Source organism: Protopterus annectens, chromosome 16.part0, assembly GCF_019279795.1.
Source record: "Protopterus annectens isolate FY-2018-M chromosome 16.part0, PAN1.0, whole genome shotgun sequence".
NCBI lineage: Eukaryota > Metazoa > Chordata > Ceratodontiformes > Protopteridae > Protopterus > Protopterus annectens.
Window position 1 is genome coordinate 650790020 of NC_056750.1, and position 22898 is coordinate 650812917.

A 22898-nucleotide genomic window follows, 5' to 3' on the forward strand; every position below is an offset into this window, starting at 1 on the left:
CAAGACTTTGTTATTCAGGCCGACTGAGGGCAACCTGCCAGAAGATTACCCAAATGTAATGACTGCAACAGTGAAACACGAATAACATCAGTTTACAGTGATCCAATTCATTGGATTCCAGGTCTTAAACTAGATTTTGTAACTTACAACAAACACAGTGCGTATTAATTTCTGTATGTTTTATAAACAACTTACAATGTTTTACCAACCACTCAGACTACTTGTAAGCTGTCAGGGGCATTTTGTTCAACCAGCTGTGAGCTTTCATATGAGCTTAAGATGGTCTGTCTGTGTCACTTAGCTGTTTACAGAAATATGAAAATTGTTGTAATCTACAAAATAGTATATGAACATTAAATATCTTTTGAGTTGTGCTACACATAGGTCAAGTGTTAACTCAGTTGTGTGGCCTATTATGTAATCTTTAAGATGAAGTTTTTTTCAATAGCATACATGAAGTATGGTTTTGGAAATAGCATAAATATGAACAGACAGCATTAGCTGCCTTGAGGTGTCATTAAGATGACTGTAGAGAAACATCAAGAGATATCACTAAGCTTTAATGAGCTAGCAAACAAAACACAAAAAGTATTGCGAAAACACATCATTCTGCAGTAGAGTTTTGTTTCCACAGACAGCAACAGCTGGAGAACATAAAGTGACTGCTCATCATATAACAGTTTATGATGGATACATGATGGTTTTCAGTGGTTCCATGAAGAGGGTTGGTAGCAAAATGACACTGTTGAAGACTGGTGCCAGAAAAGCACAATTTCTGCTATCAGTATGTGCTGTAACAGCTACAGCTACCTGAAAGTAAGATTCAATTATTCCTGTGCCATGCCCCAGGCTCTTAGCAATTAGTAACTTATTTCCTACAAAAGCCCACCTTATATTCAATCTGCACAGTAGAAAATTTACAGTGGTGACCACAACGTAGTCAATTTTCAGTACTGGAGAATAAAAAAGTCAGTATGTTTTACCAGGTTCAGAATATTGTTAACTCTTCCAAAATTATAACAGTAGTTCCATGCAACTATGAAGAGATGAACTAAACATTGTATGAACCACGGGTAGGAACACTGGTATGCATGTTAATCGGCCATTAATAAAAATATGTCACCTACCATAAAGAGTAATTGCACATACAGCAGACATAGTGGATTTGTGGCTTTTGTAAGTTTATATGTTTATCAATTTAGAAGTTTACAAGTTTGGTATGGAAGTTCCTAGTAATATGAAAAATATATGCTTATGCAAAAAATTTAAAAAAAGAAACCTTTAAAATCTACTGCATGAAAACATCATTCCACTATATAACATGACGTCATATGGAAACTGTGCATTAATATTTTCAACCAGCCACAGAGAGGTCTATGAATTTTGTACTTGCTAGGGACAAGACACAGCAAGGCGTTTCTAATCATTTGTACAAGTACTCTCTTAGCACTGCAAGGCCATATTTATAGAATCATTATCAGCTACCGACAGCCTAAAAGCTGCCTTTTGGGTGACAAAACAAATATATGCATTGTGTGACATAATTCAAACATGTGTGGATACACAAGGAAAACATGTCACTCACAGAAAGACCTCCATCAGTGCAGATCATGTCCTAAAAAATTAAATGGGTGCTACATACGCCTACATTAGAATTCAAAAGGACCTCATAAACTCTGTATATAAAAGACATTTTTAAAACATGAAAATGCCTAAAATATTATGTATGCTGGCAAAACTAAGTAAAGGCTTGACTCTAATGAAAACAGTGATGGAAGGCATGCTGTAAGAGCATTTCCGCCTCATACAGTTTGCACTTGCTGGGTGAATGCTTAAAAACCCTCAGTCTAAGACCTGAGTTCTTTATTATGAATCTTGTCAATAACATTATATTGTTCACAAAATTAGTTAGGCAGGCCCTGAGAAGCCCTTGGCTTCAATATTACACAGCAAGAAGACTTAAATAACTAAGTTCTCCGCTTTGATGGATTTGTTAGTCTTCATACCCTGTTGATCCCAAGTCTGTTCTGGCAAACTCAAAAGTAGCAGCACTGGCTGAAAAGACCACTGTGTCAATCATGGCTTTCTTCTAGATGTTTCTGCACAACATGGCAGACAAAAGTCCTGCATACAGAATATGGATCTTTTACATCTTCTGAACAGTAGCCACATGAACTCTAGGAAAACGCCTACCCACCCACACCCAACTTCCTGGAATGCCCACCACTTTTGAAGACATCTGAAGAATTTTCCAAGTTAAAAGAAGTCGGAGAAGGTCCATAAAATTCCTTCTGAAATGGTCCACATTAGTGCAGAGGTTCAGATGCTCCAGAGAGTACCTGACCTCTCCAAATCCATTTCCACATCATGATAATGGGAGTCGATTCACTGCCAACACTGAGGAGGGAAATGACTAATTTCACACGTCTCTTGGACCGCATTCCCTGTCTGGCTGTAGCACAGGCGAAGTCTCATTTTCAAAGGTTGCTAGAGGTTATGGCAGGAGACAAAAGGATAAAAATGAATCATTATAAGTATTATCCAGAAGGATAAAACACTGTGCAGCAGGATGAAAGAAATGTTAAGACTTAAACCCAAATATTACTTACTTGAGCAGGTTACTTATGCTTTTTCACATTTTTATGCAACCTTAAGCTTCTGTTAAGCTATCTAAGGTAATAAGCTAAGTGCATGGTTGTGGCAACTAATCCTTGGTTTTAAACCAGTTCAAAGTCCTGGGAATTTCTGTTTGAGTTTGATCAGTCTGCTAGGTATAATGGCAAATAATTTAAGCATCTAGTCCTGCATTTTTGTTAAAAATGAACATAGTATATAATAACTCCAACATCAAGCAATATTTTACATTCTTAATAACTTTTCACCATATCTATCTATACCCTTTTAACACTTGCCCTCTGCTCATTCTTAACACAATAAACTATGCTTTTAATACTTTTGTATACACTGATTGTCATATTTAATTGTACTTTTTTCTTTTATTTTACATCACTAGTGTCTCTTTAGGCTTTATTGTATCCTATATAGTCCATTGTCAAATTGTTTGCATGCTTTTTAATTACATCTATACTACTGTTTATTTTTATGTTATTTAACTCTTTGGAGCTTTTCTTTCCAGGCCTTCACTGAAAATGGGTATTTACTACACAGTCAGACTTCCCCAGCAAACAAATGTCAATGAATAAATAAAAACACATGACAGTGAAAGTAAAGCATTTCTTCCATGTAAAACATAATATCCATGGTGAACTTCTATGGGTTCATAGGGGATTACTAGGCTACTGGCTTAAGAGCCCTTACAAGCCTAGGCAGTATAACCCGATGTTATCCAACATGCTGCCTCTAGAGATAAGAAGATTATTTTACAGATTGCCCTTGTCCATAAGAGAGATAGGTGCTACCCCTGGTTTGAATTTGCAGTTCCCCATACATTGATCCAAACTGCATTTGAAGAGGGCTAGGGAAGGGCTCTATTTAACATGAATAAGAAGCCTGTTCCAAGGAAGAGGTAATCTCTGTCACACATATCTGTCTCTCCAAAATGTTTTGTTTGAGTCACTGACTAGTTTAGATCCATAGATCAGGTGATCCTCATGCTGCATGTCTTGCAGATGTGTAACACCTCCATCAGGGCTGGATTTGTGAGTGCCTTGTACAGCAGGCATAGGTCGCCCCTTAATAGTCGGTAAGAGACAGAGCAAAGGGATAGGGCTTTTAGTCTATCTGCACAGGACATGCTGTATTTTCTTAGTGAGATACCTCTGGGGTCACTCCAGCTGTTGTAAGTGCCTAGTCAAGTACATGCTAAATGGGTCATTGTACTCGATTATTGGTCTAATGAAGGCTGAGTACAGTGAGACTACAACTTCTTTGGATATGGATTCCATACCCTTACTTATAAGCTGTGCCACATAGAAGGACTACCTCACCACTGTAGACACTTGGCGGTAAAAAGTTCATGCTATTACCTATCTCTGTACCTAGATCTCTCACCTCTGAGTCTACTCTTTGGAGTGTGCTATTAAAGTTGTAATTTGTAAGGGTCTTTGGCTTCCCAAATGGTATGATAATGTATTTCTTTCTTATTAGGCCATGGCTCTGGCAACAATCATTTGTCTGACTTAGACCCCTTTGAAGGATATCTACATCACTGGGGGATTCAATGACTACCCCCAGCTTGCAGTCGTTGGCAGACTTTGTCATCCAGAGGCTTTCCATATTAGCCTTGACTTCAGAGAAGTATATTCTGAACAAGAGTCGTCCCAGCGCTAGGCCCTATGGCACATCACTAGTAACTGGCCTCTTGCTGGATCTGAATTCACCCACTTTAACCACGTGTCCTGTCTGTGAGCCAACTGGCTGTCCATCTGTTGACATAAGGTTTTATGCCCAGTTTTATGAGTTTATTTAAAACAACTGAGTGTGGGATTGTGTCAAAGCCCTTGACCAAGTCAAGGTAGGTGGTATACACTATTTTATCCTCATCTATGGTGCTAGTGACTTTTTCAAAAAAAAAGTCCACCAAATTTAGTAGGCAATGACCTGCCCTTGACAGAACTGAATTGGGTCACGTCCAGTTGTTAGCGGTCTCCTGTATTATTATTTATCATGTCCTTGATTAGTCTTTCCAAGGCCTTACATATAAGACTAGCCAAACATATGACTCTATAATCACCCAGGTCAGTTGATGGCCCTCCTTTGTGCAGAGGGATGACTGCTGCTGTCCTCCACTCTATCAGGACAAAGCCAATTCGGTGACTGTGGTTAAATAGAGATCCCAATGGACCTGATAAGCCCTGATTCAGGCTGTTTAAGAGCAACCTGGTATATCGTTGGGCCTCATTGAAGCCATGTTTTTAGCTTTAGAGAGAGCAGTGGCAACCTGTTATTTAAAGATAATTGTCTGGGGGGGTGGTTGAGGGTATTTCTTGGGGAAGAACTGGGGGTGATGGGGAGGTGAAATTTGAGCTGAATTTATCAGCCAGTAGATTTAATACATCTTCTCAGTGATTATAGGTGATGCCATCTACAACTAATTCCACATATTGTTGGGTGTTGCACTAAAGATTGCAGACATAACTGAAAAATGCCTGAAGGTTATTCTTACATTTTGAGACTATTTTTGCCACAAAGTCTACTTTCAGAATGTCAACTAGTCTAAACAAGTGAGTCAAGGAACTAATGAGAGACTTTTTTTTTTTTGTACACAGTCCCTCTTACTTCTCGACAGGATTGTCTTCTTTTTGTTGTACAACCTATTAATATCTGGAGTCCAACAAGGTGGCTTGTTTTTGTGGTTTGACCTGGGTTTATTTCAGTCTGGTACTGATGTTTCTATGCAGTTGTTTAAATGGTTGGACAGAACTTTTATGTACACCTCTGCCGTTTCTATGCAGTTGTTTAAATGATTTGACAGAGCTTTTATGTACACCTCTGCATAGGCTTCTGTATTTTCTGGGTTTCGGGGAGCTTGGAAACTAGCTATGACATCCCTTAATAGGAGACAGTTTGCCTTAGAAAAGTTCTTACAGTTTTTGGTGTTAGGTGGGGTATCTAGTTTTAACTTTATTTCAAGGGAGAACACTCTGTGATCTGATCTTATCACTGAATAATCATACCTAGGGGTGCAATGCTCAACCATATTTGAGAGTGCCAGATCTAGATTATTTGTACCCCTAGTAGGGGTGCAGACTAGCTGCTCCACAGCATTAGAGTTTACAAAGTCAAGAAACCTTTGGGCCTGAATATTCATGATCATGTATGCCTTCCAGTTAATGTAGGGGCAGTTAAAATCACCTATGAGAATGTTACTTGGCTGTTGGTGAATGATTCTTGTAATGTCGGGTATGATGTACAGGTTTCATGGTTCATGGTGGGGGACCTGTAGCTAGCAAAAATATGGTAATGGATTTTTCCCATGGTTATTTGGACATGGAGTAGCTCAAGCATGTCATGTTTTTTGACCAGCTTTGAGGTGTGTTTATCCTTTATATACATAGATATGCCTCCGCCTTTTGCACTTTCATGTTCAGTGGGTAGTCAAAACCTATAAAAGGCAGTACAGCTGGAGTGCTTCCATGGCAATGGACAGTGTTTCAGTAACTGCACAAACATCAGCATTCTCCAGGGTGAGGAGCACTTCAAGGGAGTGCAGTTTCTTCTTGAGCCACCCAGCAGTGAGGTGTAACTTCTTTAGCTTGTCTTGAGTAGCTTTTGCTATGTTGAAAGGTTTGTCTGTTTGGCAATTTCTAAAAGAGGCAGTTTAAGGGTGGATAAAGTTTTGGCCAGTATCCAAAAGCTTAATGGTGGCAGGTGTAGACCATCCCCGGCAAAGAAGCGTGGCCTGTCAACCATGTCTTCCCAGGCTGACAAGTAATGAACCCATTTAGAATTACACTAGTAGCTAAGCAAATTGTTAAAGTCAATCATTTTCTGTTGCTTTTGTGGTACCGCCCTTGGAGACAGTAGAATGCTGCTCAATGCTAGGCTCATACCTGCTTGTGACACATATTCTGTGAGTTCACTCTTGTCTCTGTTCATATAGTCCTAAGAGGTATGTCTCAGATCATTCACGCCCACATAGACTATGACAGAGTCATACTGGTACTTGGGGATAAGTGACCTGAGTGCTTGCATGATCTGACTGATCCCAGCCACTGACAGGCAACTAACTGTAACCTTCTCCTTATCTAGCCTGGTAAGAGAGACATCAGTGTGTTTCACAATGTAGTTTCCTATGACCAAAATATTGGGTTATGGGTTGTATGAGATATAGCTTTGTGTGTTGAGATGGGAATTGCCTTGTTTGTGTGCATGCAGAGTTTCTGAGGACTGCGCCTGAGAGGCCTTTGAGGTTTGGGTAAGTTACATATGAATACCTTTGCATATACGGGTCTATGTGTCTGGTCCTTTGTGGGTGTGGTGATTGGTGTGGGTGTGTGTGTGTTGCTGACAACCTGTCTGTTTTTTTTGTGTCTGTATGTGAGAGTCTAGCCTCCAGTGTCAATTTGCAACTACATCTCTCACATACTGTACTTGTCTGTCAGTGTACATAATGCAATAGCTACATTGCCTCGGGATGCCCCTGTCCAATTAGGTATGAACACAATGAAATTTCTACCAGCCATTCCCAACTCATATAGATGAAATCAGCAATTTTGTGCCACAAGAGTGCAGACTTTGATCCTCTTAATGTAACATGACTGGTTTGGAGCCTAAGTGTTAAGGAACCACAAATAGATGCCTTATACTAGCTAAAATTCCCAGGATACAAGGTATTTAAATGCAAAACATCAGCCCTTAGAGCACTTAGAAAATGCAACTTTTAAACTTTAAAGAAGTGCAGGAAAAAATAGCTCATAAATCATTTACAGCATAATAAAAACAATTAAAGCAACTGCAGATAATACTTAATTTCATTTGTCTTACCAAGGATGGCTTCAAATGTCTGCAAAATTTCTCAAAGTATTTGGCATCATCGCCAAACAATGTTAACCTTGGTGTGCCTGAAGTTCAAATATTCTGCATAAGACACCGGCGTCTGAAGAAGCTTAACATAATGACAGCAATAGTGTGTGCAGATCAGAGGAAAACACACACACATGCTTGGGTAGGTGCATACTGGTCAACAGGCAGATACACAAATATTGTAATTACTTAAATAAGAAGTAAAAAGCACCAATCACAAACTGTATGCACCGCTATTCCAATCACTATCACTGAATGTGATCTGTAAGTGTGTTTGGACTAAAGAGTTAGCTGTAATTTATTTTGTACATGGAAAACAGAAAGTATGTACTGCTTGTTATCACTATGATTAACTTAGATCGGATGAAGTGGTTTAACAAGCAATATGACGTTGAATCATGTTTTTTTAATTAGAATGCAAAGTGGTATTTGATAGGGATCTTACAAAAAAGTTTTGACAATGGTCTATTTTAATAATTTGTATGACAATACAAAATAAATCATTATTTTACAACTACTTTCCCTATTTTGTTTTGTTCTTTCTTAAGGAAAGAGTGAGCTAACGTTGAGGCTGGAAAGGCTGAGGAAAACTCCATTTCCTCAGAGCTAGGTTATGCGGTCTAACAATCTCATGTTTACTGACAACCACTTACTACTTAACCAGTGGAGACACTGTGTAAAAGATGTAGTTATACAAGGTTACTGGAGGTAAAGCTCTCTCACAAATTCATGACAAATAGCAAGTAGGTTGTCAAAACCACACAACACTAAATTAAACAACACTCACGCATCTCAGACCAAATACAAAGATCTTCATATGCTGAGGCTCATAAAAGTAACCTAAACCACAAAGGCCTCCTAAAAATAACCTAAGAAACAAGTACCTTCAGCAACCACCATGAAACAATCACAGACTCAGTTCAAAAGACCATAAGGCAAACTTCCACAAAATCCAATGCTCTAGTCAAAGGTAACTCAATACTGAGACACAATGATGCACCATTCATCAGGCTGTGAAAGGAGAGGGACACAGTTAGTCACCTATCAGGTGCCAGGATTCACCACATCACACTAGCACTCAAGTCTACACATGGGTGCAAATGACCTGATACATTCTTCTTCCTTGGACTATAAGAAGAGAAATATCATGGAGCTCTCGTACTAGGTGTCTGAGGCTAGTAGGAACCGAATCTTGAACAGTATTCTACCATAACCAAGAATGATGCCGCAATACAAATAATAAACTTATGTTTTATGTAATTCAAAGGGTGTACAAAAGATATCAGCATGGGAGGAGATGGTAGAGAGTCCCAACTACTTTTCTAGGTATAGCTTTCACCTCTCCCTCCAAGGTTTGCATATACTGGTTAAATCCTTGTCTACTCCCATAGTGTCTTTTTAGGCAGAGTCATTCTTCTAAAGCTTCCAACATAACAAAGAATTTGGATAAAGTTAAGCTACTGCTGCTCAGTACTAAGAGCTATAACTAAATCTCTGTGCCCTACAAGCACTTCTCATTCCAGAAAAAAATCAGTATATCCATCATCACATACACCTGGTTCAGGACCAATGAAAGCACTCCATCAATGCAGAGTTTCAGTACCTACCACATATTCAGGCCCATCACAGTAGACAAAGATAATGCAAGTGGCAGTGTCTCCATATGCTTAAAAAAATTCACCTTCAGACTTCATCAAGGTAACATCCTGGAACTCCAACGTGTCTGACTTACTATGAAGAGAACCCCGTACAGCTAGCTATAATATGATAAGGGGTTTTCTTAAAATTAAGAAAACCCTTTAACATATCATAACTAACTATAGGAACCCCTCTATGTCCACCTTGGCCCTTATCTCCTACCTAACTAGTATAGAGTCCTTAGGTATTAAGACAAACAGCATTCTCCTATAAAATGTCAACTACCCCTTCATAAAATAGGAGACCTACACATCCTGAAACATGTATGCCCAGAAACTTCAGGACTCCATCAATATAAACTCTCTGGACATTCCAATGTGCACCTTAACTAGGAGTGACAAAATCCTGGATTTGGTCCTTACTAATATGGGTCATCTTTGTTCTCCACCAATATTAACTTCCTCCGTAGTCATATCAGACCACAAATCAGTCACGTTTTCCACAAAAATGAAGCCTGAAGCAATTTCTAATACCTGAATAAACAACAGATTATGCAAAGGATAACAGAATAAAACGGAGTGATGACCTGGCTAAATTCATAAGTTTCTTCCATCTGACAACCTCAGTGCTTATGAGGAATCCTTTACTGTGGAATGCTATGTACATGTGAATAGCTAAATAAATATATTTATCCCCATCAGAAATAAATACAACTCCAAATTCAAAAATATGCACCTGTTGTGAAACCCTAACATAAACAGGCTCTATAATAAAAGAACAACGCATTGCATGAACAATAAATTTAATTCTCAATAAGCCAAAAAAAACACTTGCTAAATGAAAAAAGGAACTGCAGACCCCCTACTCAAATCAAGCAAAGCTATACATGAGATAAAAATAGCTACCATGGTAAAGTATAAACACAAAGCCTTCTTTTAACTATGACTGAAATCTCAGGAACAATACCCAACACTGCGCAGAGCGAATAGTAAGTAAAACCAAATATTTAGACTCAGAGGACATAGCCAATCTAGAAGCAGACAAATCTGGCTCAAATTTCACCCTCCTCTCCCCTCCAATATTTTCAGATCACAGCCTGCATCTACACTTGTCATCAAAAATCCAAAGTCATCAAGGTGATATGTAAGGCCAAGAACACTACTTCTATGAGGTCAGACAACATACCAGGCTGCCTAGTGGTAAGCCTGAAACATGACTTGTCAAACCCCCTACAGTGGTTCACACAGACCATTACCATACCTCTCAAACTCTTAGAGCCAGAAATCTGAACAAAGCCATAAATAAGAGGTGAACAAAGGCCCAAAAATAGGGACAATTTCTAAATATTGATCTTACAACTTAGTTGATAGAATAATAGGTTTTGCATTAGCATAAATTTCTGAAGGGCATGAAGGCTGTAACTCAAATATATGTCATTGTTTTCTAACTTTGGTCTTAAATGATTTGCTACTAGTTTGCCAGAAAACCACAATTTTATGAAAAATGGACCAAAATTATGAGGCAAAAATCTGGACATTTTGTGAAAAACTGTACAGTTGCGAGTTAGGAGTCCATTACACCTGTCTATCCTTATCTATTAGACTCTGGAAAAGATCATTATGGCATTAATAAATAAGAATATAGGTAATCCACAAACATTAGAATCAAGACAGTTCCTGCCAACTTAAATTGGTTGACTTTTTTGAAAAAGATACTATAATAACGGATGTCAGCAAATCAATACACACTGCATATCTAGACCTCACAAAGTCATTCAATACCATCTCATACTCTGGTATCATAGATAACTCTCCAAGCTAAATATAAATCTAAATTCATTGGTAACTCAATGGATAGCAAACTGGCTCAAAAATAGAAACCAGGAAATTAAGTGGGTGGCTCTACATACTCCAAAAGACCTATCACTGGTGGCATACCCCAGGATTCAATCCGTGGGCCACTCCTTTTTGGCATTTACTTCTTGAAGGTTAAAGCTAATCTTAAGGATTTTTAGCTGACCAAATCTGCAGATGACTGCTAACTTGGTGACATCATAAACTCCCCAAATGACAACAGGATCCTTCAAGAGGGCCTGTCCAAATCAAATACCTGGTGTCAAAACCATAGATTAAAACTAAATGCCAAGAACTGTATAAGTGCATCCTTTGGTAAGCATGACTCCCCTTGTAATTAGCTTACTGACAACACACCCTTGAGAAATTGATCCTGTAGTCAGGTATTTGGTAACCTATGCTAACAATGAATTGTCCTTTGATCACCTGGTATCCACTATTGTAAGGAAGTCTTTTTTCATATCACAGCTTATATTTAAAGGTCCAGGTCCATGGATGTAATTATTGCTCTGTACTCAGCTCTCATTATGCTGATCATCGAGCATAACGTCCCATTTGGTATGTATTTGTCCAAACGCTTGTTACAACTGGAATGACCACAATGCCTCTTCACTATGAAAATCGAGCCCATATCAAGAAAACCACACAGACTTTCTCAAAGACTTGTCCCTCTTCTCAGTCCCAGACAGGCTGAGAGGTGACCTCAACCTCACTCATACAGCCTCAGCAGACCCTTTCCTCTCAGGTCTACTACACATTCACAAGTCCAGTGGTGGTGTAAACAGCTTCTCATGGGATCTCAGTCTCTTCTGCAATGTAAATTGAACACATTAAATAGGTACGTATCGCACAGAATTTCACTTCTGTGGAACCATCTTCCACTCCACACAAACCAAAGTACTTATTTTAATCTATCTAATGTAATATGAATGAATGAATGAGTAACTGCAAATTCACCAACGGTTTAGCACCCTTGTCACTTATATATAAGGGCAACAAGTAAATGCCCCAATAAGTCCTTGTTCTGGCCATCTCTATGTTATTCATACACAAAATATAAGAGGTAAACATTAGGCAAGACTTCTTAAAATCCTCATAGATCAATAGCCAAGTATATATGAACCTGTAACCCTTGGATGAGATAAACAAAAGGCGAAAAAGTCATAAAAAATCCATGGAATACTGATCACCTTGCTTCTAACTATCCACTAAATAAGAAAGACAATGACTGGCTAAAACTGGGAAATACAAAACAATAAAAATATAAGCTACAAGGCTTACTAAAGAAATGTAAATGGCAAACTGTTCAGAACAAACACATCTTTACAGTGGTAGTGTTCATTAGATGCTAAGGCTTAAACTGGATTTTATAAATCATCAAATATTATGTTTGCAATGTTCTGTAAAGGACTTATAGTATCTTAATAACTACTAAAGCTACAGACATACTGTCAGCAAATTTTGTTTTTTCTATCAGTGAGGTTTCACATGGGGCTATGCAGTTGCATGTGTATTTGGTTTTTCAGACATTTCGAAAAAATATGAAAATTATGGCAGTATAAATAAATATTATATGAACAATTACCACTGCTTTAGCAGCACTACAGCAGCCTGTATGCAGCATGGTTTTGTATTTATTAATACAAAAGTAAACAGGCAAGAATCATAATTTTAAATTATTTATTAAGATTACTGCAGCTCGTTTGGCAAAGTATGTACTTGAACAGAGTCTAAATGATCAATGCAGGTTTGTAGAAGGAAGGGAAACATGATAATATTTTCAAGACAGTGTTCTTAATAGATAACAGACACATCAATACTTATGCAGAAGAGCATAACCATAACCAAAGAGCATACATCCAACTGCTAGTTCACTGTGGCACTTAATCTACCAAGTGCCATAATGCATACGTTAACTTTATTAGAACATGTCAATGTGCTTTGGGAGAGAAAGGAAATAGCATAGGTAAGTAAACATAGGGAGGTTAACTAAAATGAAGAGAGATGAATTGTGGGTAAAAATTATTACATTTCGTTAGCAGATGAGCAGCTCTGTTGAGAGTGTTCAATATAATTTTCAACAAAATAAGGAAGGAAGAGAACATAGACCATAATATGCACAAATTATCTACTCAATGAATGGTGGAATGATTAACTGCAAGTAATGACCAGGCAATCTCACTGAGGTATGCTGAAAACGTTAGTACACTGCACAAGTATACTTATATACCTCCTATGCATCTATACAGAACTGTTAAATAGTATACTGTCAAAATAAGCATGTCATAAACATAGAAAGTCTTCTGTCAATAAGCAAGACATACCATCCCAGAGGACTAGACAATATCAGCATTATCTTTCTGCAGTTTTAGAGCGTTCCCTTACTGCCAGACAGTTACTACATCTCTTTCCAATTCTGAGTATGTGTTAAAATTTGATAAGAAATGTAGCATTCGATGTGGCTCAGATTGCATTTTATGAACTATTATGAGCTTTTTGTTGCAGAAGTCGGAAGTAAGTCATAAAACCAGGAAAGAAATTAAATCAGAATTGTTTCAATTCATTGGTGTAAACTGCCCATTCTTTTCATAAAAAGTACTAGAAGAAACAACATTGTAAATCAGTGACAGGAGGTATGCAGAGGGAGTGTGTATAGGTCAGAAGCTGAGGGGGGTGGAAATATGACAAACTAACATCAATAGAATGGGACAATGGAAGTTTAGGTATAAGGTCAGAACTTTTCTGAAAAATGCTAGGTGCATAGATGAAGTAAGCAGGCAGGCAAAAAAGTGATGGTCAGTAAGACAAAAAGATGTAGTTTATATGTTATATTGCCAGGACCTTGCTCTGCTTTAGAAAGTCAAAAGTACAGAAGAATGACAACATTAACAGACTTACTAGTTCTATGAACATACTAAGGTATGCTAAACATATCCTATTGCTTACTAAATTATGCTAGAACACTTGTGATACTGTCACTGGTCAATGACCATAGCAGCAGGACATGACCAGCATTAATATCTGACATATGTCACCTAACATTTTGGGTAAAAAGGGAAATCATCAGAGAAATATGCTGCTATAAGCTTATAATTTTGCTCCAAGTTCCACTGTAGCTGACTAAATAAGATACTGTAACGTCTGAGCTTACCTTCTGAGGATTCAGCAGTTTAATGACCTGAGTAACTGCTCCATTGTTGAAAGCAGGAATGATGTTTCCACTAGGAGACAGGATTTGGATCTGGAAACTCTGCAAGAAACAATATTCACTGTTATGCTACAGGTTAGGGTTAGGTTCAGTTTAGGCTAGTAATCAGTCACAATGCAAGCAATCAAATTTAGTTTTGAGGTACAAACAAAACAGCACATAATAAATAAATAAACAAAAAAAGCAATGTAGATATAAAACTACCATAATGTAAGACATATGAGTCAAAAAATATTAAGGAATAAACAAACCCTAAATAGTAGTATTTAAGTGTTGGTATTCAAAGTCAGCTTGCACAGCGAGCAGTAACGCAGGTGAGTGGGAAGTAGCCACCACAGCAATGCTAAGAATCACACCACCAGCTAGCACTACTATGGGGAGGAGAAAACAGCATGGGAACTGGTGCATACCAAGGACCATATACTGACATTTAAATGAAAGTATGCATTGTGATGGTTGTACGGTGATATGCAAATGAGCTTCTCTGAAAGCAGGTCACAATTCCTAGACACAGGCCACATTAGGCACACAGCAAGATGCACAGAATGAGAGAAGCCTAAATAAGAAGTTGCACTCCTTTCAGGCCTTCCTGGCCCTTGAAAATACAGATACTTGCACTGTTGCTGAAACATGGCTTCAGTACAGTGATAGAACCCTCTTAGTGCCAAATATCCGTGCCTATCATTTGTTCAGACCCACTTCTGGAAATAACTTTGTTGTATGCAGTACAGTGTCCATATTCTAAAGAAGCTCATTTATATCAAACCTCATAAGGCAAAACAATGACACTGAGCTCCTCCATATCCTCTACTTGCCATCAGTAAGAATCTATACCATAACATGGCCAACTACAGAATCTCCTCCATGTCACCTGTAGCCAATACCACTTGTCTAAAGAAACCATGCCTCCCCCATCCCCCATTGAACCAAACACCATTATCCTAAGAGATTTCTAGTAGCCTTCCATAAAGGGAGAAACTTACACTACCACAAATAAGTACACAAGTTGCTTCCTACATTTCATAAATTTTACTTCCTTAGACCAACTAGCTTATGACCCAGCTAGAAGTTCAAAACTATTGGATCTATTCCTCACAAATATGACTCCATAATGCTATACATCTGTAGTTGCCTCATCATTGGTTAGATCTGACCACCATTCACTAATATTCACTATGACAGTGAAACTGGAATTTCAAATCCTACTATCTTTAGAGATTAATCAAGGGCTAATCTACTACAGGTAGCTGATGACCTGATGAAATTTAAGCACCCCTCTCGTCTCAATGACCCAGTATCACACACTGCTGCATTCAAGGACAGTTTCTATTATCACCTGAATGAATTGCAGAGAGGCACGGGTCCCCATCAGACACAAAAACAAAGCTGAGTTCAGGAATAAATATCTACAGTAGAACTCTAGTATAAATGAACAATACAGCAAAAGGAAGAAACATATTGTCGGAATGCCCTAACCTATACAAATAAATTTAAAAGGATACACAGAAAGCAAAGAAGCAAAATCAAATCCTCCAAAGACAAGTATGCACTGAAATTTGCCAAACATATATATAGGACAACCACAAGGCCTTTTTCGCTAAGTTGCAAACCATAAAAGCAATACCCAGCACTGCATTGAGAAAATACATAACAATAACTGATACTCAGTCCTGGAAAACAGCCATTATATTAGCAGATAAATTTAATTCACTTTTACACCCTTATCTCCCTTAACCCCTAACTTTCCCTCTGTATAACAGCATGCTCACATTCCCTTCTGGTCACTTCAGTGCAAGTTCTGGGGGCACTGTCCAAGGCCAAGAATATTAGCTCTATGGGTTCAGAAAAGAAAAGCTAGGCTGCCATCTTCCTAGTACCAAGCACAGCCTTACTAACTTCCTACTAAACCTACTCAGTCTCAGCCTCTTCAATGGATTCATGCCCAAAGTGTGGAGAATTGCTGCAGTCATTCCATTCTACATGGAAGAACTCACAACTACACACTAATATGTCTAACCAGCCTTATCTGTCAAGCAATGGAGCACATCATTATAGAACTTAAAAATGAGGACACTGACATTCCAAAATCCCTTGAACCCAAACTAGTCCAAATTTGTTAAAAGTAGACACCATCTCCTAAACTTAATGTACTTCTTTGAACAAGTCGCTGATGCAGTGGATAAAGACAAATCGGTACGCACTACTTATGCTGACCTGGCAAAGGCTGTTGATATCAGCCCATTTTCTGGCACTGCCAAGCTAATAAACCTAAAAGTAAACCTTTACTCAATCCACTGGATAGCAAACTGACATGATTTCATCGAAAAAAGCCATTACTAGTGGCATTCCACATGAATTGATCCTTGGGCCACTTCTCTTTGGTATTACACCACTGATGTCAAGGCCAATATCAAGAGCCTGGGGTTGACCAGTTTTGCAGATGATTAGAAACTCTGAGCTATCATAATTCTCCAGATGACTCCACTTCTCCAGGGGTGCCTAACACATACAAAGAATTAGTGTCAGGACCACAGCCTTACGTTAAATCTCAAGGAACGTAGCATAGTGTCCTTCGGTATTCATGTTAGAAACCCTGGCACTATCACTGACAATGAATTATTCTTTGATTGCCATGTATCTAATGTCATGGACAAATTTTTCAATAGAGCCAGACTGACCACCAGAGGTATACTGTCAATGACAAAGAAGTTATCATGCCCTCTCTACTCCTCTCTTATCAGACCAATAACAGAATACTGTGACCCTTTCATTATGTAGCTGTGTTAACATATGACCCAACTCAAATTACGTCAGTGTTTCCTCATGAAGAAAACCAAGGGTATTTCTTCAATGTGCTATGTGGGATGTGGAATGTCTTAAAGCAATTTTTCTCTTATCTGTTTCTTACAGACTGTTGAGAGACCTTTGTCTTGCTTACAAAGGCTGCAGTAGTAAGTGATCTGTTACACATTCACAAAACAGAAAATGTTACATGCACCCACATGAAGGAACTAAACTTCCACTGCAGTAGAAATAGGACTTGCAGGTGAGATAGATACCTCTCCCAAAGACTCCTTCTACTATAGAACAGATTTCCCCCTAAATGTTAAGTAAAGTAGATCCTGGATGAACCAGCACAAAATGATGGGAAAACCATAAATTCACCTTCTGTGCGGATCCACAAACTCCTACTGAAAGGGAAAGAAATTAGGTAGCACTTATTCTGAGTTGCAGAGAACTGACAAAATAGGATCTTGAGGCTGGACTACAAATATCTGTCCACTCAACAGCCTAGTATAAATCTATGACCTATAAAAGTAATATGTGCATGGGAACTTTTGGAGCTGCTACAAACATGATGCTTGGAGCAGTTGCAGTGGTCATGAACCAGCAATTAGTGACTGCAGGCGACATTACCTTGCACTCTGTAGTTCAATGCAAGCAAGTGGCATGAATGAAAACAGTATGACCAACAGATATGCAAAGCACTGGCTAACTGACCAGCAGCATAGAGACAATTTTTGATGGGACAAAAATATCACGCAGGCTTTGGCTGACCTATCACCCACAAACAGGATGAGGAGGAATGCAGGACTTCTGATAACACTGAACTCTAAGGTATATGTTAAGTCTAACAATACCTGCAGGAACCCTCGCGAGAGAAACATCGGGCAGAGTGACCATACAACAGGCATCAGCCAGTACAATACTCAGTAAGTTCCTCAGTAAATTGTTTCCCATGTAGATTAGCATATTTGCTGCTGTAGCACACCAAGGAAAGAGCCACCACCATGTATGGCTTCAATGGCACTACTCACCTCCCAATTTACTGAAGGGGATCGGATCGCACACATATGCCAATAGAGGCCCTACCTACTGTCCCTGGATAATGGCATGACAACAGAAAGAGCTACCATTCCTTCAACTGCCGCACAAAATGCTCTGAACTCAGGGGTTAATAACTAATGTATCTGTACATACTATGAGGTATGTTGGCACTGCCTATGATTCTCACAGCTCGCATATAATTCATGTATTTCACTACTTCCAGCATATGAAAATTTCCACAGGGCCACTTAAGAAGCAGTCATATATATGTAGGCGGACTGGTACATGTCGAATGAGTGTCTGGTCGACACCTGTTGATGGCTGATCCCATTTCAATGACTAAACAAATGGTCAATATGTGAGGAGTTCACGAAATTCTCAGGGATGTGAGATATGTCCTTTACCTGATTTTGTGTAATCTCAGGGTTAGTATATATAATAAGCAGTAGGTGTGGGGAGGTGCAGCCCACCTGCAAAAATTATGTTTTTTTGCTTATTTTTTTTTTTGTTTTTGTTTTTTATTTCAAATATTGCATAGAATGAGGATGTTTCTCAGGACAGTAGTTCTTCAACTTACACATTCTTGACCTTATGTGGTCAATGTTTTGACAGTTGTCATTTAGTTATTACACTAACTGCAGTAATCCATCTCTCTCTCTCTCTCTATATATATACATATATATATATATATATATATATATATATATATATCTACACACACACACATTTACCCAAAGACACTGTATACATGCCCACCCCCCCAATCTGTTTCTACTGTTTTTCAGGTGATACAGGATACCAAATGTAGCCCTGGCTTGTAAGATATTGATAACAAGCAAACCACACGACACTGCCAGCACATAAACCAGAAATTTTTTACAGTGTTTGTTCAGGCTGCTAAAAGCAAGATTCTTGCATCTGGCTACATCTAGGAAGGATATGCAGTATCCCCTGCCACTATCTGCAAGATGTTTGTAACATGCTGCAAGCCACACCAAGTACAGTTGTGTACACTTACCAACTTTCTTTCCCGATCCACTGAACAAAGGGGAGTGGATTCTGCATTCATTGTATGTACACAGATAACTTAGATTTTACTTGGACAGGACTAAATCTCGAAGAAAATCTGAACAACTGCTGGTAGCATCTGCTTCACAGGCAGAGGGAAAGGCTATTTCAAAGCAAACCATTTCCAAATGGATAAGCTATTGTATTAATTTCTGCTATAAGCATAATTGAAAACCTATCCCCCAGGGGATCAGATCCCATTCCACCAGGGCTGCATCTACTTCTACAGCCTTTCTCAGAGGTGTTCCTACCAGGAATATTCTAGAAGCTGCTACCTGGAGTTCAGTCCATACTTTCACCAAGCACTATCATTTACCAATTTTCTCTAAATCCAGAGCTGGCTTTGCCACTGCTGTTTTGCAGGGCCTTATAGCCGGTCCTAATACTGTATATATCCATCCTCCCAACCTTAGCTTTGGGAATCTACCCAAATGTAATGACTGCAACAGTGAAACACGAAGAACATAGTACAGTTGTGTACACTTACCATAAATGTAGATGTTCGAGTATATTCACTGTTGCAGTCCTGGTTACCCTCCCTCCAGCCCCCTGTTTTTTCTCTTACTATGCTTCTTCTTTATTTTACTACACTTTAAAGCCTTTTTGGTGTATTTGCTTTTGTTTGGAGGTATATATTTTTGTGTTTTAAATTATTTATATACTTTGCTCCCCATTTGGGGGGGGGCAGGAAAAACTGATGTAATGGCATCGGCTGCATGTTTTATACCCCTGACAAACTGACGTCATGGAAGAGGGGACAGCAACCGACGTAGGACCCAAGACTTTGTTAATCATGCCGACTGAGGGCAACCATCAGCAGATTACCCAAATGTAATGCCTGCAACAGTGAAACACGAAGAACATCATGATTAGTAGGAAGCATGTAGACTATTCCATCCATCCAGGGAACCTCTGAAACTCACTACAGCCACCCATGTCACAATCAGTGCAACAATATTGTCCAACAATGACCCTGACATGGGAAGTCAGTGAGAAACAGCTGCACCACACCATCCAGTCAGTGCCGGCAGAGTACACAGCATCACAGGCAAAGCAATGACAGCTACTGTAGTACTATGGCCCCATAGCAAGCATACAATGATAGTGTGGTATTGCAATGAATAAACATGATGCATGCGGTATTAGCTAACGACTATGTTAGGCAGTGCATGGTGGAGTTACACTGTGCATCAGATGTTTGTATATACAACACACATGAGGGAGGGTGCATTAGATCACAACTGTCATCATTTGCACAGCTTCCAAACGATACAAGGACACAAGCTGGATGTCACAATCTGGGTGGAACAACATGTTATCAAAGGTAGAGCTGGGTGCCTTATGGTGAGGGGTACTTTACCATACACAATGTCCCCCAGGGTTGGGGGGCACTATAAGATAAGGTGTTGTCAGTATATGATCTGGGATCACTGTGATGGCTTACTGTGGTACTACAGGAATGTGATTGGGAGGGACTTCCATGATCTGACTACTGCTTGGGAACACTGTACTGACTTGACCTGGCAGGATTACAAGCCCATTAAAACATGAATGTTGTGCTACTGCAGCAAAAGGTCTTATATGGAGTCCACTGACATGGTGTCTTGCCACTATGGACTGGCAGTCATCACCATACATGTTGGGGTTGGAATGGAAACAGTATGGTTACTAACTTGATTTATCTCCCTCTAAGAGTCCTGATTCACTCATGGAACTTGTGTCCACTCCTTCAGGTATGATACCTGTAGATTTCATTACCTCCATGTTAGTACACAAGGACATCCTCCTCATCAGTTAGACGTGCAGTGGGAGGTGGTACCCTGTAGTGGCTGAGATCTCTGCTGCTGAGCTGAATGCCTTATTGCAAGCCCACCAGATCAAGTAATTTGCGTGCTTCCATGTTGCTGTGCCTTGTGATTCCACCCGTCAACAGCACCAATAATTCTGGAGGACAAAAAGACACTGACTGAAACAAGAGGCATGGCTGTAGGCTGGTAACTGCTGAAGTCACAAGGCTACCAATTACAAACAGGGGTTTCCATAGGTATACGCAACATCACATGTTTGGGCAGGGATAGGAACATATTAGCTTCCATAGATATACACTGTGCTATGATCATTATGGTACTCCAGTAATGCCCCAGACCATTGTTAGGGGCAAGCACGCATATTCAAAGCTGAGGGTGACTGCCACACAGAGGTTCATAAGGGAATACAGTTCAGTGGTGGGATTCACTAACACTATGGGTAGGGGGCAGTTATGTGGTAACTTGTGACAGTAGCTGCTATAGTAAAATAGACTTGCATTACCCAGATTCTGAAAAAATACAGATTTGGAGCTTGGTGATCTGGCCAAATTTCTCCCTCCTCAAACCTCCCTTTCATTAGCAAAATTCTGGAGAATGTGGTTTTCATGTAGCTCTGCTCCTTCCATAAGAGCAAAAGTAACAATGACCCACTTCAGTGTTTTCAGTTTAAGAAGCCCTGAGCAAAATCTTTAAAGATTTCCTAATGGTATAAAATGAATGCAATTATTTGATTTTCAGTCCTGCTTGAATTCTTATCAGCATTTTACAGTGATGACCATGGGGTTCTTTTGGATTGTTTGCAACATTATTGTGGTCTCAAAGGTACAGTCTTGGATTGGTTTCACTTGTATTTTTTTCATCAATTTCTGAGGATGGTCAGTGTGACCAAATCTTCTTTCCTGCACCCCCTCAATTCTGATGTATGACAATCCTGTACCCTTTTCTGTTTATATATTACCTCTGGGAGATCTAATTGAGGAGAAAGGCTTCCATTATCACAGTTATGCCAGTAACATGCAGCTTCTTCTCTCCTTCCATTTTGGCAGTGTCTCCATTAAACTCCACTCCCGATGACTGGGGTCCTCTGCCATTAGATGACGTTTTGACTGGAGTGCTACAGGCTTGTAACCTGACATCATCTAAAAGTGACAAGCTGGAATTCATGCTGAAGGTGGAAAGTCCTGGGGTAATTCTTGGTGGCAGACTGATGATAAAGATATACTTATCCAATGCTTTTTAAGTCTTTGTGCTTATAAATATGTCCTTATAAAGCACCTAATTCTACCTTAGCATCCCTCTGTGGTAATTCATGCCATGCTTTCTTCCTGGTTTCGATTAATGACACTCCTTAAAATTGGGCCTTCCAGAAGAAGAGCCTCAATGAGCACATCTGATGCAGATTTTGGGGCGTACATTGTGCCATATGACCTACAAAGTTCCACTCTTTATTTACCTAACTCTATAAGACATGGGTCTCTTTATTGTGAGGAGATGCTAGCCTCATACCAACAACTTTGTATCCTTTGTTTTGCCACTTTGGAGCAACTGTTACCTCTGAAGCTTCATCCTGAGTCTTCTGGTTCTTGCAGGAAAGATCTGTACTTTGATGTGTTCTTTCACTCTCCATGGGGTGTACCTAAAATCATATCTCTGTGTTATGGTTTTCAGTCTGTAATTTAAGAGACCATGCTTCTTTTGAATTTGTTTCTCCTTTATGTTCTTACGTGTTACTTGTCCCATTGCTGTTGTATTAAAATGCAGCTGAATTTGAACTGCATGTGCACCCTCACTGGTTTCATTGTCTGGCTCTTAGCTGATCTTTTGGTTCTTGCCTTGTTCTTCCCAGGTTTTCCTTTTCCCCTAGGGGGAAAATTGGGAGGCCTTAGCCTAACAGTGATTCCTCTGGTAACACCAGTCTGAGTCACAGCATTACTACTTTCATGTTGTTTATAAACTGACTGATAACACACAGTAGAAATGTTTGCTTAACAAAATACTAGAATATTATGT

At 39.2% G+C, this 22898-nt stretch overlaps 1 protein-coding gene across 1 annotated transcript in view; it reads right to left on the bottom strand.

The window, feature by feature from the left end:
* Positions 1-539: 539 nt before the first annotated feature.
* The window catches only part of LOC122790993 (AP-1 complex subunit gamma-1-like), a 170393-nt gene continuing 148034 nt past the window's right edge, over positions 540-22898 (bottom strand). Inside the window, exons 7-8 of the mRNA XM_044058719.1 lie at positions 14128-14226; positions 540-2487 (exon numbers count right to left, since the gene is read on the bottom strand). Coding sequence (XP_043914654.1) covers positions 2386-2487; positions 14128-14226 — 201 coding nt within the window. The 3' untranslated portion in view covers positions 540-2385. The remainder of the gene's footprint in view (positions 2488-14127; positions 14227-22898) is intronic.